This window comes from Hypanus sabinus, chromosome 25 (assembly GCF_030144855.1).
Source record: "Hypanus sabinus isolate sHypSab1 chromosome 25, sHypSab1.hap1, whole genome shotgun sequence".
NCBI classification, from domain to species: domain Eukaryota; kingdom Metazoa; phylum Chordata; class Chondrichthyes; order Myliobatiformes; family Dasyatidae; genus Hypanus; species Hypanus sabinus.
In genome coordinates, this window is record NC_082730.1 from 12,006,514 (window position 1) to 12,025,653 (window position 19,140).

At 43.2% G+C, this 19,140-nt stretch overlaps 2 protein-coding genes across 5 annotated transcripts in view; one reads left to right on the forward strand and one right to left on the reverse strand.

Annotated features, from left to right (window-relative positions):
* Positions 1-19,140, forward strand: part of LOC132381015 (N-fatty-acyl-amino acid synthase/hydrolase PM20D1-like) — a 109,411-nt gene that overhangs the window by 44,625 nt on the left and 45,646 nt on the right. For both annotated transcript variants that reach the window (XM_059950099.1, XM_059950098.1), the window contains exons 6-7: positions 1,906-1,981; positions 18,010-18,071. In XM_059950099.1, coding sequence (XP_059806082.1) covers positions 1,906-1,981; positions 18,010-18,071 — 138 coding nt within the window. The remainder of the gene's footprint in view (positions 1-1,905; positions 1,982-18,009; positions 18,072-19,140) is intronic.
* LOC132381014 (general transcription factor II-I repeat domain-containing protein 2-like) overlaps positions 4,036-19,140 on the reverse strand; it is a 112,895-nt gene continuing 97,790 nt past the window's right edge. For 2 of the 3 annotated variants that reach the window (XM_059950096.1, XM_059950095.1), the window contains 2 exons: positions 18,955-19,131; positions 4,056-7,232 (listed from right to left, as the gene is read on the reverse strand). In XM_059950096.1, coding sequence (XP_059806079.1) covers positions 4,192-6,126 — 1,935 coding nt within the window. In that variant the 5' untranslated portion in view covers positions 6,127-7,232; positions 18,955-19,131 and the 3' untranslated portion in view covers positions 4,056-4,191. Of the gene's footprint in view, positions 7,233-18,954; positions 19,132-19,140 lie in introns of all 3 variants that reach the window. The other variant, XM_059950097.1, reaches the window with a different exon arrangement.

Below are 19,140 nucleotides of genomic sequence, written 5' to 3' on the forward strand. Positions count from 1 at the left end.
GTCTGGCCTCTGTTTTCTTTCATCTGTTTGGCATGGGTGACCCTTTCGAGAGTCAAAGCATAAAGCCCTGATTCAGCCAGTATAGCTCTCTGGGTCATTGAGACATGCAAGCCTCCAAATCATGACAAGGTTATGGTCCTCTTAGACTTTGCTCTTCCAGTGACCAAGCAGATTGCCCCTGGGTGCTCCAGATCACTCCCACGTTTCATAAGATACGGGAGCCATTTTGTCCATTGAGTCTGCTTTGCCATTTGATCGTGTTTAATTTATTATCCTCTCAGCCCCATTCCAAAGATGTAGAGATTGGTCCTGATGAAGGGTCTCGGCCCAAAACGTCGACAGTGCTTCTCCTTATTAATGCTGCCTGGCCTGCTGTGTTCCACCAGCATTTTGTGTGTGGAGATTGGTATGCTAATTGGTCACATGGTTTTTTGGGCTGAAAGGGCCTGTCAATCTAAGCACAGAACAGAAATGGGCCCATTTGGCCCAACTTATCCATGTCAATCAGGATGCCTTTATATGTTAATACCATTTGCCCACATTAGCCCCATACCTCTCAATTCCCTTCCTATCTCAACACTTGTCCAAATGGCATTTTAAGTAAAACACAAGAGATTCTGAAGATTCTGGGAATCCAGAGTAACATGCACAAAATGATGGATGAATTCAGCAGGTCAGACAGCATCTATGGAGAGGGATAAACATTTCATGTTTCAGGCCGAGATCCTTCATCAGTTTTGGGCTCCTTATCTCAGAAGGGATATATTGTCATTAGAGAGAGTCCCAAGGAAGTCCATGAGGATGATAATGGGAACAAAGGGGTTAATATATGAGGTGTGTCTGGCAGCTTTGGGCCTGTACTCACAGGAATTTAGAAGAATGCGGGGGATCTCAGTGAAACCTACCAAATGTTGAAAGAACTAGATAAGGTGGGTGAAGAGAGGATGTTCCCTCTAGTGGGGGTATCCAGAACTAGAGGGCACAGCTCAAAATTGAGGGGGGTGACCTTTTAGAACAGAAGTAAGGAGAATTTTTTTTTAGCCAAAGAGCAGTGAATCTGTGGAATGCTTTGCCAAAGAAAGTGGTGGAGGCCAAGTCCGTGGGTATATTCAAAGCAGAAGATGATAGAATCATGATTGGTCGGGACATCAAGGGATATTGTGAAAGAGCAGGTGTATGGGGTTGAATGGAATCTGGGGTCAGGACTTGATGGGCTGAGTGGCCTAATTCTGCCCCTGTGTCTTATGGACATTCAAGAGCTGTAATGTACCTGCCTCCAGTGCCTTCTCTGGTAGCTCGTTCCAACCACAACCCTCTGTGCAACAAAGTCTGTCCCTCAGATTACCTTAAAGTTTCTTTCCTCTAACTAAAACTTTTCCCTCCAGTTTCGGACTTCTCAACTTGGATACCTCACTGGGTAGTTAGAGTTAGGGATTTCCAGTTCAAAGATATAATGATATTGCAGGGACTTGAGGACCTGAGTTATAAGGAAAAGCTGAATGGGTTGGGACTTTATGACCTGGAGCACAGATAGAGTTATACAAAATTATGAGAGATATAGATAGGGCCAATGCATGTAAGCTTTTATACCTGAGGCTGGGTAAGACTAGAACTAAGTCATGGGTTAAGGGTGAAAGGGGAACCTGAGGGAGAACTCTTTTACTCAGAGGTTGGTAAGAGTGTGGAACGAGCAGAAGTGGAGGTTACAGGTTCAATTGACCCATTTAAGAAAAGTGTGGATAAGTACATGCATGGACTGGGTATGGAGGGCTACGGTTTGGGTGCAGGTTAATGGGGCTAGGCAGAATTGACTAAATGGGCTGAAGGGCTTGCTTCTTGCCTGTAACAACCTTTGATTCTAAAACTGCAATAATAACCAGAACCCATTATTTCCACTTTCTCCAGGCTGGAGCGTAACCCGATGCCCAGAATGTTTGGACAGGGTCCAGAGCGTGGATTGTTTGAACACTTGACTCCCCAGGTATAGTTGCATCTGTAGCGAGAGGTTTGATTATTTGCACTCATCATTTATTCTGTAGTTTATATTAATTGTGGGTTGGCAGGGTGGAGATATGTCTCTATTAAATCTGCCAAGACCATAATCTCAGACATTATATGACATAATACACAATGAATGAATGAGTGTTAATGCTGCTACAAAACAAGAAATTCAATGTTAGCAAACCCAATTCAGATTCTGATGCTTTTGCTCCAGGGAAAGCCATAAGGCCATAAGAAATAGGAGCAGAATTAGGCCATTCAGCCCTTCGAGTCTGCTCCACCATTCCATCATGGCTGATCCTGGATCCCACTCAACCCCATACACACCTTCTCGCCATATCCTTTGATGCCCTGACCAATCAGGAAATGGCCAGCTTCCATCTTAAATGCACAAATGGACTTCTTCTCCACCGCAGTCTGTGATAGAGCATTCCACAGATTCACTACTCTTTGGCTAAAAAAATTCTTCCTTACCTCTGTTCCAAAGGGTCGCCCCTCAATTTTGAGGCTGCGACCTCTAGTTCGGGATAACCCCACCATAGGAAACATCCTCTCCACGTCCACCCTATCTTGTCCTTTCAACATTCAGTAAGGTTCAATGAGATCCTCTCCCACTCCCCCCCCCCCCCGCATTCTTCTAAATTCCAGTGAGTACAGGCCCAAAGCTGCCAAACGGTCCTTATATGTTAACCTCTTCATTCCCAGAATCATCCTCATAACCTCTTCTGAGAGATGGGGCCAAAAACTGTTGACAATACTCCAACTGCGGCCTGACTAGTGTCATATAAAAGCTCAGCATTACCTCCTTGCTTTTACATTCTATTCCCCTATAAAACAAGCCCATCCCATCCAATCTCCGCAGTACCACTGTCTTCCAATTCAGGCAATGCCATGTTCTTTGGGTTGAGCCGGATTGCGTTAGAACCAACAAATGCCTCATGGTTGCTTCCTCCTCTACACTGGCCCTCCATTCCACTGCTGCAACTACAGTATGCTGCCCAACGCACTGCTGGTCAACCCTGCTTTCAGCTGTCCCCACGGTCTCTCCCCTCCCAAAGTAAATGAGTTTCTTCAGCTCTGCAACACTCTGAATGCCATGCACTGCTCCAGCTCTGGCCTCTTCTCCTTCCCCAAATTTAATCTCATTACCATCGGTCAACATGTCTTTTGACTCTGGGATGCCAGTCCTTTGATTGAGCTTTGGTCGTCCGCTGCAACAGTGTCCCAGCTGGCAGAGACACTGCCTCGCAAGGAAGGGTACAAAGCTTGCAGTGGGATCTGCACCAGCTGGAAAATGTGCTGAGAAATGGCAGATGGAATTTAATGCGGATATCTGTGAGACGTTGCATCTTGGGAGGACAAACCAGGGTAGAACTTACACAGTGAGCAGCAGGGCACTGAGGAGTGTGGTAGAGCAGAGCAGAGGGATCTGGGAATAGGGACCCATAATTTCTTGCAAGTGGGGTTGTAAAGAGAGTTCTTGGTGCATTATCCTTCATAAATCAAAGTATTAAATATAGGAGTTGGGCTCTTATGTTAAAGTTGTATAAGACATTGGTGAGGCCTAATTTGGAGTCATGTGTGCAGTTTTGAACACCTACTCGCAGAAAAGATAGAAATAAGATAAAAAGAGTACAGGGGAAACCTACAATGATGTTGCCGGGACTTGTTATGCCGGCAACAAGAGTAAGTTATAGGGTCAGAATGAATAGGTTAGGACAGGGGTCAGCAACCTTTACCACTGAAAGAGCCACTTGGACCCGTTTCCCACAGAAAAGAAAACACTGGGAGCCGCAAAACCCGTTTGACATTTAAAATGAAATAACACTGCATACAACGTTTTGTTTTGCCTTTATGCTATGTATAAACAAACTATAATGTGTTGCATTTATGAAATTGATGAACTCCTGCAGAGAAAACGAAATTACATTTCTGCATGCAACAAAAACATTTTGAACTCCGAAAAAAAGACGTTGGGTTGAAGGTTACTTTTAAGTAAAATACTCAACGTCTATTTGAGTCCTTCTTGTATTTATGAAAAACGCCAAACTTAAATTTGCCGCCAGCAGCAAACCAAAAATAACATCAGCCAGCTGTCAGCCTGAAAAATAAAAGGACTATTTCACTGAACAATGAAAAAATATGAATATACATAAAATAATAGGCAATTAAAATATTTATCATACTTGGTTAATGGGATTTCTGCTCCTGGACCTCAGCGCACAGCGTCTGCACATCAGGGCTGTATGACGTCACCTTCATCTTTACACAGGATCGCAAGCTGTCATCTGTGAGGCGTGCGTGATGTTTGTTTTTAATAAAGTTCATGTTGGAGAACACCTGCTCACATACATATGTGGATCCAAAGATCGACAGGACTCCAAGCGCATACTTTTTCATGTTTACATAAATGTCGGGCATAGCATTCCATGTTTCGAACACAAGTTTGTCCGGTTTTGGAAGGTTTTCAATATCACTCCATTTGTGATTCTGAGCAAGAACGGCCTTCTGACGGGCAACATCTTCAAGGTCTGCTGTCAAGCGTCTAAACTTGGACACCCATATGTCTTTGTCGGCTATGTCGGCCAGTTCCATCTCAAGATCAGGTTGACTCACACCTGCCAATGCAGTCGTATTCAGTAGGGAAGGATCGATGCTTAAGGGAGTGACCGGGAAGGATAATGTGTTTTTTTCCTCTCTGAACTCACAGAAGCGTTTCCCAAATGATGTTTGCATTGCGATGATTGCAGAATGTAAATACTCCGAAATTATCATGTCGTGACCTTGTTTGAACTCTCTCAAATTGGGGAAGTGAGACAAAGTGCCTTTCTGTAAATCTCTGGCAAGCACTGTCAACTTGCGCTCGAATGCCAAAACATCCTCCAACATGTGCAGGGCTGTGCGTCCTTTCCCCTGAAGAGCTGTGTTCAGCGTGTTCAGGTGCGCTGTCATGTCTACCATGAAGTGTAGCTTTTCCAGCCACTCTGGCTGTTCCAGCTCAGGAAAGGTGAGCCCTTTGCTGCCCAGGAAAGTTTTCACTTCTTCCAGACACGCAACAAAACGTTTCAGCACCTCCCCTTTGGACAGCCACCGGACTTTGTTGTGCAGCAGGAGATCAGAATATGCGCTTTCCATCTCGTCCAGTAACAAACGGAATTGACGGTGATTTAAACTTTTTGCCATTATTTTATTGACAATCTGAATGACAACATCCATTACTTCTGTGCATTCCGGAGGAAATGTTTGAGCGCACAGTGCCTCTTGGTGCAAGATGCAGTGAAAAGTCAGCAGCTTTCTGTCCAGCGACTTCTGCAGTAAAGCCACAAATCCCTTGTGCGTTCCCGTCATATTCGGAGCCCCATCAGTAGCTACTGACACCAGATGGGTGGTCTTTATTCCTTTGGCTCTTAAACAATTCAAGACAGCCTCACAGATGTCCTCCCCCCGTGTTTGGTCTTTTAGAGGTATCAACTCAATCAGTTCTTCCTGTGGCCCGGCAGAGTTTACATACCGGCAGAACAACGCTATTTGTTCAATATCACCTTTGTCTTTAGACTCGTCACAGGCAATCGAGTAGGCCACAGCTGAATTGATGTCTTTAATTTGCTGTCTTGTGATGTCTTCTGCCATTTTTATGGTTCTGTCTTTGACAGTCTTTGCAGAGAGGGGCATATCCCTGATTTTCTGCACAATTTCACTCTTGTTTTTAAAGTCCGTGAATAGATGTTCTGAAATCTTAATGAAAGATTCTTTTATATATTCACCATCTGTAAACTGCTTCCCGTGCCTGACTATTTCCTGAGCGGCAATATAACTGGCGTATGTCGTTGATTTTCCAGACTTCATCCATTTCTGGAAATGATTTTTGCTCAGATCAACCTTCCGCATCAGTTCCGAAACGGCTTTTTTTCTCTCATCTCCATCCGGATATTTTTGAGCAAAGGCTGCGTGTTTACTCTGGAAATGCCTTGCGACATTTGACTTTTTGTTGTTTGCTAGTTTCTCATTGCATATTAAGCATACCGGTAAACCAGTCTCGTCAACAGTGAAAGCAAATGAATCTGTCCAAGTATCATTAAACGTTCTGTTTTCTTCAGTCACTTTTCTTTTTTTAGAATTCTCCATAGTTGGCTTACCTTGGATCGAAAAATTAAAGAAATCGCGCACTGGCGGGTGTCAGGTATTGGCAGTGGTGACGTATATTAATAGCGATAAAAACACGTTGTAGCGGTGTGCTCACGCAGTCAGTAAACTGCAGTCGAATAACTTTATTCGAACTAAACAGCCTTGCTTTTAAGCCTCCCTCAACCCAGCCCCCATGGACGCAGATGCTGCAAAAGACGCGTACTCACAAACCCCCGTAGGCTATCTCCCTTAGCCGGAATGCTGGCTAATTGTGAGCCGTTTCGGATGTGCCAGGAAATGTGTCGCCACACTTAGATTGTACAAGATCACCATAATCTTCAAATTTAGAATTACATTTCAAAAGCTAACAAACTAACATAAAATACATTTTAATTAAATACTGACCAATTATTTCCCAAAGCCACAGGGAGCCGCAGCACAGAGGTGAAAGAGCCACAAATGGCTCGGGAGCCGCAGGTTGCCGACCCCCGGGTTAGGACTTTAGGACTTCACCTGGAGCATAGGGGAATGAGGGGAGATTTGATGGAGGTGTACAGAAGTATGAGGGGTATAGATGGGTAAACACAAGTAGGATTTCTCCACTAAGTTAGGCAAGACTAGAAACAGAGGTGATAGATTAAGGGCGAAAGGTGAAATATTTAAGAGGAGGTACTTCTTCATTCAGAGAGTGGTGAGAGTGTGAAACAAGCTGGCAGCAGAAGTGATGGATGTGGGTTTGATTTCAATGTTTAAGAGGAATGTGGATCCGTACATGAATGGGAAGAGTATGGAGGGATAACGGTCATGGTAGGGGTTGATGGGACTAGGCAGAATAACAGTTCGGCACAGACTAGATGGGCCAAAGAGACTGTTTTTATGCTGTAGTGCTGTATGACTCTACAACTCACAGTGCCAAAGACCCCAAGTTCGACCCCAACCTCCAGTGCTGCTTTTGTGGAGTTTGCATGTTCTCCCTGTGGGTGCATTTGTTTCCTCCGGGTGCTCTGCTTTCTTCCCTCATCACTCAGGTACGCTGGTCAGTGGGCCAACCGGCCGTTGTAAATTGCTGGTAGTGTCTCAGTGAGCGACTGTGGGGAGCAAGGGATCTATTGAGAATGAAAGGAGAATTAAAAACAGGATCAGATTAACATCAGATTCATGTGAAAGGCTGGATGCTGGTTAGTGCAGTTTCAATTGGTGAAGGGCCAGTTTTTGTGCAACACCTCATTGTCCTGTTCAGCACCATGCTACAGGATAAGGTGCATGAATAGTTTTCACTGAGATTAGAATTGAACACTGCAGCCTGATAGGATCATACTGACAAATATTTGATCTATTCTGATAAACTGAGACATAAGTAATGGGTTTAACAATGTAGGGCTGACTCGTAAATCAGATAATGAGTCAACACAGAGTCAACAAAGTTCTGGATAAGCTTCAACATTAATATCAAGCTCATTATCTATTTTTGAACTGCATCATCACAAAAGAAACTGTGTTTCTACAAGTCAAGACATCTGATCGCCAAAATAACTCCAGATGCATTTGAGAAATATTCAAAACTGTTTCAACTAATCTTCTTCAAAATGTGAGCAACACACACAAAATGTTGGAGGAACTTAGTAGGTCAGCCAGCAACTATGGAGGACAACAAATAAATAATGTTTCAGGCTGAGAATATCAGGTGTTGCTCCTCCACCCTGAGTGGGGCCTCACCATGACAGTAAAGGAGGCCGTAGACTGCCATGTCAGAATGGGAATGAGAAGTAGAATTAAAATGGGTGGCCCCTGGGAGATCCCGCTGGCTGTGGTGGATAGAGTAAAGGTGCGCGATGAAGCAGGCCCTCAGTCTACGTCGGGTCTCGCCGATGTAGAGGAGGCCTCACCGAGAGCACCGGATACTGTAGGTGACCCCGACAGACTCACAGGTGAAGTGTCGCCTCACCTGGAAGGACTGTTTGGGGCCCTAACTGACAGTGAGGGCGAAGTTGAAGGAGCAGATCTAGCACTTGTTCCGCTTGCAGGGATAAGGGCCAGGATGGAAATCTGAAATGTGACGTGCAGTAAGCCAGAAAGTTCCTTTTGCAGTTTCAGTACACAAGGGGGGAAACGGCAGTCACTAAATACCTGGCACATTGCCCAAACTGTATACTATCACGTCATGTCTGAGATGGCAAGACTAACTTTGTAATTGGGTGTCCGCTTACAGAAGTACTCTCATTAAGTAAATTGAGAGTGTCAAGACTCCAGTAATATGCTGATGTTTGTGATGCTGAAACTGCTCAGAAGTAGATTCTCTCTTTGTAACTTCCTCACCAGGGAACTGACTTCCTGATTTCAGCTCAGAGCCGCAAAAGCAAATGTTTCATGGAGCAGCCAGCATCAGCAGCTGTATAGTCCTTGCCACATGCTCCACTGTACTTTCATCGCCTTGCCTACTTCTGAATTGACAACTTTTGGGAGCCATAAGAGGGAAATAGAAAATAAAATCATTTTGGGTTTTGCTTAAAATTACTAAGGGGTAGTTTCCCCAATCATTGGCTGCCAACACAGATACACAGCTGACAATGGCACTTTTTTCTAATTTTCTGTTACTTTCATTCATGTTCTTGTTTATTTGCTCCCAATGTACGGGACATTGCAGGCAAAGACAGTGTTAGCGACTGGAATTGGATTTGGTTTATTATTGTCACATGTACCAAGATCCAGTGATAGTCGGCATAGTCTTCATACAGATCAGATCACTGCACTGTTCATTGAGGTAGAACAAGGTAAAACAATAACAGAATAAAGTGCAACCAGCTACAGGTAGACAAGAAGGGGCAAGATCAGAAGGAGGTGGATTGTGAAGCCAATCATACAAGAGGTCCATCAGGACTCTGAAAACAGTGGGGGGAAAGCTACCCTTCTGCCTAGTTAAATGTCCTTTCAGGCTCTTGTATCTTCTGTCCAATGGAAGGGGGGAGAAAAGAGAATGTCCAGGGGCAGGATGGGGGTTGTTGCCCTTAGTATGAGTGGCTTGTTGTTCCATTCATGGGTCAACCACATTTTATTGGGTCTAGAGTTTTGTGTGGTGTTGGTCTGCTAACTAAAGATAGATTTTATTCCCTGGGACCATTAGTTTTTACAATAGTTTCTTAATAATTGTTACAGATTCCATCTGTTTACTACCAATTTGAAAGCAACTACAAAAAATCCCAGTTTTGTCATGAGATAAATCCAGGAGCTGATTTACTCCAGGCCTTATTTCCTCTCCTATGCTGGTTCAATGATGCTCTCCATTCCATAACCATATAACCATATAACAATCACAGCACGGAAACAGGCCATCTCGGCCCTCCTAGTCCTGCTGAACTCTTAATCTCACTTAGTCCCACCTACCCGCACTCAGCCCATAACCCTCCACTCCTTTCCTGTCCATATACCTATCCAATTTTACCTTAAATGACACAACTGAACTGGCCTCTACTACTTCTACAGGAAGCTCATTCCACACAGCTATCACTCTCTGAGTAAAGAAATACCCCCTCGTGTTTCCCTTAAACTTCTGCCCCCTAACTCTCAAATCATGTCCTCTCATTTGAATCTCCCCTACTCTCAATGGAAACAGCCTATTCACGTCAACTCTATCTATCCCTCTCAAAATTTTAAATACCTCGATCAAATCCCCCCTCAACCTTCTACGCTCCAATGAATAGAGACCTAACTTGTTCAACCTTTCTCTGTAACTTAAGTGCTGAAACCCAGGTAACATCCTAGTAAATCGTCTCTGCACTCTCTCTAATTTATTGATATCTTTCCTATAATTCGGTGACCAGAACTGCACACAATATTCTAAATTTGGCCTTACCAATGCCTTGTACAATTTTAACATAACATCCCAACTTCTGTACTCAATGCTTTGATTTATTTTTTTGCCAGTGTTCCAAAAGCCTTCTTCACCACCCTATCTACGTGAGACTCCACCTTCAGGGAACTATGCACTGTTATTCCTAGATCTCTCTGTTCCTCTGCATTCCTTAATGCCCTACCATTTACCCTGTATGTTCTATTTGGATTATTCCTGCCAAGATGTAGAACCTCACAGTTCTCAGCATTAAACTCCATCTGCCAACGTTCAGCCCATTCTTCTAACCGGCATAAATCTCCCTGCAAGCTTTGAAAACCCACCTCATTATCCACAACACCTCCTACCTTAGTATCATCTGCATACTTACTAATCCAATTTACCACCCCATCATCCAGATCATTTATGTATATTACAAACAACATTGGGCCCAAAACAGATCCCTGATGCACCCCGCTAGTCACCGGCCTCCATCCCGATAAACAATTATCCACCACTACTCTCTGGCATCTCCCATCTAGCCACTGTTGAATCCATTTTTATTACTCCAGCATTAATACCTAACGACTGAACCTTCTTAACTAACCTTCCATGTGGAATTTTGTCAAAGGCTTTGCTGAAGTCCATATAGACTACATCCACTGCCTTACCCTCGTCAACATTCCTCGTAACTTCTTCAAAAAATTCAATAAAGTTTGTCAAACATGACCTTCCATGCACAAATCCATGCTGGCTACTCCTAATCAGATCCTGTCTATCCAGATAATTATTAATACTATCTCTAAGAATACTTTCCATTAATTTACCCACCACTGATGTCAAACTGACAGGTCTATAATTGCTAGGCTTACTTCTAGAACCCTTTTTAAACAATGGAACCACATGAGCAATACGCCAATCCTCCGGCACAATCCCCGTTTCTAATGACATCTTAAAGATCTCCGTCAGAGCTCTTTAATAACCCTTTAATTCCCTTTAATAACCTCCTATGATTCATCTTCCATAACTCTGCAGGGCAGAGAAATCCAGGCATGCACTTTGAACTGAAGTGACCGTTCTCGTGACTGATTTTTTTTTTACTTTCTTCCTAATTCATTTTTTACTTTGACTTATTACATCACCCACCGATAGATTTGTAAGCTCACAAGTATTATGTCAATTAGGAGTTATGGTGACAGAGTAGAGCAGTGGTTAATGTGTCATATTGGACCTCCAGATGTAAGATCGGGGGTCCATTCCTGTCGTCTGTAAGGAGTTTGTATGTTCTGTCTGTGACCACATGGGTTTCCTCCGGGTGCTCTGGTTTCTACCCGCATAGGTTCTTGATTAGTAATCTTAAATCTTTATTGAATCTGAAGTGGCCTTGATAGATTAGTGAGGCTCAGAACCATGGTTCGATGTAATTGGCAGACTGTGTAGAGAACCGGTTGGCTGAATTGGAATCATTATCCCTTAGAATCCCAGCAACAAGATTTCTTCGTATTCCATCTGGGCAGCCTCAATGGTACTGATTTCTCTAAATTCCCATAATTCTCCCCCTCACCCTCTTCCCTCTTTTTCCATCCCCCATTATGGCTCCCCTCAGACCCGTTCCCTTAGAGGGCACGTGCTACTACAAGAGGCTGGACAAACTTGAGTTGTTTTCTCCGGAGCGCTGGAGGTTGAAGGGAGACCTGATAGAGCTTTATAAGATTATGAGAGGCATGGATAGAGTAGACAGGGAGTATCTGTTTCCCAGGGGTGAAATGTCTAGTACTAGAGGACATGCATTTAAGTTGAGAGGGGGTAGGTTCAGGGGGGATGTGAGGGGTAAGTTTTTTGCTCAAAGAGTGATGGATGCCTGGAATGCGCTGCCTGGTATGGTGGTAGAGGAAAATACACTACAGGCTTATAGGAGATATTTGGATAGGCACATGGATATAAGGAAGACAGAGGGATATGGACGTGGTGCAGATCGAAGGGATTAGTGTTTGGTTGTTTTTGAATAAAAATCAGAATCAGGTTTATTATCATCGGCATGTGTTGTGAAATTTGTTAACATAGCAAATTTCGCGACACATGCCAGTGATAATAAACCTGATTTGTTTTTTTAGCTGGTTTGGCAGAACATTGTGGATTAAATGGACTTTTCCTGTGCTGTGCTGTACTGTTCTATGTTCTCCTCACCTACCCATCACCTCCCTCTGATGCCCCTCCTCCCTCTGATGCCCCTCCTCCCTCCCATTCTCCCATGGCCCACTCTCCTTTTCTATTAGATTCCTTCTTCTTAAGCCCTTCAAATTTTCCTACTCCTTCCCACTTCACCGCCCTCCCCCCCCACCAATCTTCCCCTCACCTGGCTTCACCTATAATCTTCCAGTTTGAACTTCTCCCCGAACCCCACCTCCTTAATGTGGCTTCTTCCCCTTTCATTTCCAGTCCTGATAAATGGCCTCGGAACGAAGCCTTGCCTGTTTATTTCCCTTCATAGATGCTGCCTGACTTGCTGATTTCCTTCAGAAATTTTTGTGTGTCACCCTGGACCTCCAGCATCTGCAGAATCTCTTGTGTTTTTGATAGGTTAGTGATGCACTGAGCCAGTCTGCGGTAAAATGTGGTTGCATGCGATTGGAAAACTATGTAGGGGAACCGATAAATTGAATCAGAATAAACACGAAATTGTGCAGATGCTGGAAATCAGGAGCAACACACACAAAATGCTGGAGGAACTCAGCAGGTCAGGAGGCAGCATCAATGGAAATGAATATGCAGTCAATTTTCAAACTGAGACCTTTCTTCATGACAGATTATTCTGAATCAGAATAGCTACCATCCAGAAACCCAACAACAAGATTTCTTCAATGAAACATTTCAGTCTCCTGGTGTCAAATATTCTTGGCAGTGCTTCAAGGGTTTTTAGTCATCACATGCGTTATTGATTTCCGCTCTTTTATTTGAGAAGGCCAAATGTTTTTGAACTGTTGCTCTACTTTAAGATCACGTTTCTTGAGCCAGAGCTAAAATTTACAATCAGATTATAATAATGTTAATCGTATTTTAATATCATGAGTCTGGGCAGCGTAAAAATTTAATGTTGTTTAGTGTATTAGTTTGCCAAAGAGTTCCAGAACTAAAATGGGTTTTTTTTGGATCTATAAAAAAAATTACAGTAACCATAACGACCTCAGTACAATAACATCCCGCAGATCAGTGGATAGGTGGGATTTCATCCATTCACAACACGCTGCCGGTTAGGCACTGGGTCTGGTGTTTCCGAGCCTGGCACAGTAACATAGCAGTTACGCATCATATCACTGCACCAGCAACCCCCAAGTTCAATTCCTGCCGCTGTCTGTAAAGAGCTTGCATGATGTCCCTGTGACTGTGGTGATTTCTTCTGGCTGCCCCTGTTTCCTCCCACATCAGAGTCAGGCTTAATATCATCGGCATACTGCAGGTCGTGAAATTTGTGAGTCTAGCACCGGCAGTACCTGACAACTAGAGAGAAAAAAATAAATGAATTTCAGTAAGTGGATGGATAGTAAATAGTTAAATTAAAAAGTAGCAGTGTAAAAACAAAACCAATTTTAAAAACGTGAGGTGGTGTTCATGGGTTCAATGTCTGTTTAGAAAACGGATGGCAGAGGGGAAGAAGCTGAATCACTGAGTGTGTGCCTTCAGGCTTCAGTACCTCCTCCATGGTGGTAGCAATGAGAAGAGGGCATGGGCCGGGTGATGGGAGTCCTTAATAATGGACGTCGCCTTTCCAAGGCACTGCACCTTGAAGATGTCTTGGATACTCCGGAGGCTGGAACCTGGAGCTGACTAATTTTGCAAGTTTCTTAGCTCCTTTCAGTCCTCTCACATTCCAAAGATGAGTGGATTTGTAGGTTAATTGGTCACATGGGTATAATTGGGCAGTTGCGGGCTCATTGGGCAGGAGGGGCTTGTTGCTGTTCTGTATCTCTAAATCTAAATCTGATGTGATTCAGATCTGGAGCAGTAAGAGAAACTGTAGCTGCTTCTGTCTTCAAACTGCGGCATGATCCACTCACTTCAGGCAGAGTCTTTCTTTTCCCTGAGTATGTCATTTAAAATGTGTTGCAACTGGATCTTGTTGATTGCGTTCTTAAGCCAAAGCAAGCACAAAGGACCCATCCCAAAGATTCCTGCGTCAACTGCGCAGTCATGACACAAGAATATCTGAAGATGCTAGAAATCCAGCCAACACACCAAAATTGCTGGAGGAACTCAGCAGGCCAGGCAGCAACTATGGAAAGAGTAAGCGGGCAACATTTCGGGCCAAGACCCTTCATCTGATGAGGGTTCTCAGCCTGAAACATTGACTGTTTACTCTTTTTCATAGATGCTGCCTGGCCTGCTGAGTTCCTCCAGCAGTTTGTGTGTGTTATGCAATTTTAATCTTGGTGCATGAACTTACGTACACGGAATTTTGAAAGGTTAGCGATACACCAAACCATTAGGGGCAAAACCTGGCAGACTCGATGGGCCAAATGGTGTAATCCGCCCGCCCCCCCACCCCCATCTTAGGGAGTTGTTACAAAGAGGTGTAAGAGGTGCTCCATGCTGGGGATAGCCTACAAGCACTGCCACACTTCCAGCGCCAAGGTAGCATGCCCACAATGTACTAACCCTAATCTGTATGTTCTTGTAATGTGGGAGGAAATAGAATCACCCAGGGGAAACCCTGTGCAGTCACGGGAAGAACGTACAAACTCCTTCCAGACAGTGGGAGAATTGAACCCGGATCGACACTGCCGTAAAGCGTTGTGCCAACCACTGTGCTAACTTGCCACCCCTGACTGCATTGTGGTGTGTCGAAACCCTCCCTTGGGTGAACTGCAAGACAAAGTGTCCAGTTCCCTTTTGTGATAGCCAGGCCCATGACAGGAGTGAATGCAAGTACATCAAAGCAGGCATATCCAGGCAAGAATTTGATTACAAAGACTGTGTCCCAGGCTTATATTGGAGTTTAGTTCATGTAAGTATGAGGTATTGCATTCCAGGAAGATAAATAAGGAAAAGATTTTCACAGTGAGAATGTTATAGAACAGAAGGACCTTGGAGTTCAAGTCACTCTTTGTCAGTCTTTGTGTTAATGTATAATTTTCCATAAATTAATCATATTTATCATATTTCTTTATTTTCCTGTAATTGCCTGGAGGAAAATGAATCTCAAAAATACCACCAGGTCACATATATTAAATTTACTTTGACTCTTTGATGTAGACATGAAAGAGCTGTCACAAGTAGACATGATGGTGTAGGAGGTTTCTGGCACACTGGCCTTCATTCATCACTGAGTATAGAAGCTGGGATGCACAGACAATGCTGGAGGAGCTCAGCAGGCCAGGCAGCATTTATGGAAAAGAGTAAACAGTCGACATTGTGGTCTTGACCCGAAATACCAACTACTTGCTCATTTCCATCGATGTTGCCTCGCCTGCTAAGCTCCTCCAGCATTGTGTGTGTGTGTGTGTGTGTGTGTGTGTGTGTTGCTTTGGATTTCCAGCACCTGCAGATTTTCTCGTGTTTATAGAAGTTGGGATGTTATGCTGTAGTTGTACAGGACGTTGGTGAAGTGGCATTTGGAATATTGTGTTCAGTTTTGGTCACCCTGCTAGAGGGAAGATGCTTTTAAAATGGAAAGTACGTGAAGGAGATTTAGACCATAAGACATTGGAGCAGAATTAGGCCATTCAGTCATTTCATCATGGCTGATCCATTTCCCTCTTAATCCCATTCTCCTGCCTTTTTCCCATGTCCTTTAATGCCCCAACTAGTCAAGAACCTATCAGCCTTAAATACATCTAGTTACCTAGCCTCCACAGCCATCTGTGGCAACAGATTTGGCTGAAGAAATTCCTCCTCATCTCTGTTATAAATCAACATCCCTCTATTTTAAGGATGTGCCCTCTGGTCGTAGACTCCCTGACCAAAGAAAACATCCTCTTCACATCCACCCTATCTAGGCTTTCAATGTCTATGAGATTGCCCCCCCCCCCATTCTTCTAAATTTCATTGAGTGTAGGCCCAAATGGTGTTGCAGGGACTTGAGGGACTGAATGGACTTGTGTTAATATTATTTTATGACTGAATGTGCTGTGTGTGTGACTATATGTATTGTGTTTGCACCTTGGGCCCAGAGGAACGATGCTTTATCCCTCTGTATATATCGTGCATTGTAGAATGACAATAAACTTGAACTTGAATTTGAAATTACAGAGAGAGATTTAGCAGACTGGGTCTTTTTTCACTGGAGCGTGGGAGAATGAGAGGTGATCTCATAAAGGTGTGTAAAGTTATGAGAGGCCTAGACGGTGAATGCACACTAAGATCTTCCCAGGACTGGAGAATCAAAAATTAGAGGGCACAGGTTGAACACTTGGCACACAAACAAAAATTTTACACTCTATCTTGGTGGGTGTGACAATAATAAACCAATTATCGATTAACTCCTCTTCAACATTCAGCCTCTGAAAGAAAAAAATTCTCTTCAGTTTTGTCTTGTAAACCGATACTTTGGTCCCTCACTAAGAAACCTTTCCTATGGGAAGTGTCCACCGGCAGCATATTCAAGGCCTTTTAGAGAGATTTAATTGGAACTTTGAGGGGCAACTTTTTTACCCAGGATGTGGTCAATATATGCAATGAGCTGCCAGAGGAAGTGGTTGAGGCAGGTACATTAACAACAGTTAAGAAGTACTTGCACAGGTATATAAATCAAAAAACAAGAGATTCTGCAAAGCAACACACACAAAATGCTGGAGGAACTCAGCAGGTTAGGCAGAGTCAATAGAAGTTAATAAACAGTTGTTGTTTTAGGCTGAGACCCTCTCAGCCTGAAATGTCGACTCTTTCCATAGATGCTACCTGACCTGCTGAATTACTCCAGTGTTTTGTGTATATTACTCTGGATTTCCAACATCTGCATTGATGTACATAGATAGCAAAAGTCAAGAGGTATTTAAAAATGTTTACAGGCTTATTTGAAGATTTTTGTTGGCATCAACCAGATATCCAAAGGGCCTGATTCCATGCTGTTTTGCCCTATGATTCTTGTGGTGAACTACATATACCTGTCTGACACACCCCCCCGCTGACTGCTCCTGTGGCTCCTCTCACAGACCCTGTAAAGGCGATTGAGGCCTGAGCCCTGCCCTCAGTCTCCAGGATGTAGTGTGGTGGTCAATTGCTGCTTGTTCTTTCTTCCAGTCAATAAAAGCCTATATCTCGCCTCACATCGCAGAGAGTTATTGATGGTGCATCAATTCTAAAACCTGTTTTCTTTAAATGATGTACGGAAAGATCGGCAAAATAATCAAATGTTCTGCTAAAACCAATTGTTGTGTTAAGGCAATGAAACTGCATGTATTAATTGACAAACAAGGAAGACAGCTAAGGTATACTGTACACTCAATGGCTGCTTTGTTAGATAGCTCCTGCACCTAATAAAATGGCCACTGAGTGTATGTTCGTGGTTTTCTGATGGTTTCCTGTCCATTTCAAGGTTCAACGTGTTGTGCATTTAAAGGTATTCTTCTGCACACCACTGTTGTAACACATGGTTATTTGAGTTACTGTCGCCTTCCTGTCAGTTTGAACCAGTCTGGCCATTCTCCTCGGACCTCTCTCATTAACAAGACATTTTCACCCACAGAACTGCCACGCTGAATGTTGTTGTTTTTTTTTTCGATTTTCACACCATTCCCTGTAAACTCTAGAGACTATTGTGTGTGAAACTGCCAGGAGATCAGCAGTTTCTGAGATACTCAAACCTCCCCATCTGGCACCAACAAACGTTCCATGGTCAAAGTCACTAAGATCACATTTATTCCCCATCCTGATGTTTGTCTGAACAACAACTGATTCTCTTGACCACGTTTACATGCTCTTATGCATTGGGATGCTGTCACATGATTGGTTGTTTTGATATTTGCATTATTGAGCAGATGTACATGTATACCTAATAAAGTGGCTACTGAGTGTAGAACTTTAGAATGTTTATTAGTAAAATAAACATTTTTTTTTTACAGCTTCCTTTCCCCCTGAACATGGTCATGGCCAACCTGTGGCTGTTTGCACCACTAGTCAGCAGGTAAGTTATAACAACAGAATCAACCTTCTACTTGATCAGCTTGTTATGTACAATCACTTAAAGATCCAGGGAAGCAAAAGAGGTTATTCTGGAATACACACAAAATGCTGGAGGAACTCAGCAGGTCAGGCAGCATATATGGCGAGAAACAAACAGTTATCACTTCAGGCTGAGATGCTTTATCAGGATCTGTTAATCTGGATTTCCAGCATTTCGAGATTCAAATTATTTATTGTCATTTCCTGTACTCAAGCATAAAGGAGAATGAAATAATTATTCGAATCTGATGAAGTACAAAATAAAACACAATAAGATATAAAAATGTAATAATACTAATTTAAAAACTCAATAACTATAAATACATAAGATACGTTTTTGACTTCTCCCCTTCTACTCCAGTCCTGATGAAAGGTTTCAGCCCAGAAAGTCGACTGTTTACTCTTTTCCATAGATCTGCCTGATTTGCTGAGTTCCTCCAGCATTCTGTGTGTGTTGCTTTGGATTTCCAGTCCTGCAGATTTTCTCGTATTTGTGACATAAGTTCCCTTAAATCCATACAGTAGATTGACTCTATGTCCATAAAATTATGCTAAACACATGAGTGAAAATAGGGTGTCCAACAGGAAATGATGAAGTAGTGGTGGTTGGGGCATGTAGGGGTGAATTTGTGGGTGGAGGTGTTGATCAGCCTCACTGCCTGGGGAAAATAACTGCTTCTGAGTCTAGTGGTCCTGGCTTGCTACGAAGCCTCCTCTCTGATGGAAGCAGGATAAACAATCCACGATCAGTGGGGTGAGATCCTTCATGATGTTACTGGTCTTTATCCACTGATGTAATTGTGCAACCATTGATTGATGTAGTTGATCGCAGGAATTTCTCTTACCTCAGTTATAAAGTGGTGTATTTTTCAGAGGCCCAATCTTTTATCTTCGACTTCTGGTTGCTTTTCATTCATCGTAGCTTCAGTTCTTTGCTCTCTGTTTAATTTGTTTGGTATTTGTGTGCTTGTTTGTACTTTAAAATAAATTATCGTTACGAATCCTTGACTCCTGGAAGAAACCTAAAGATC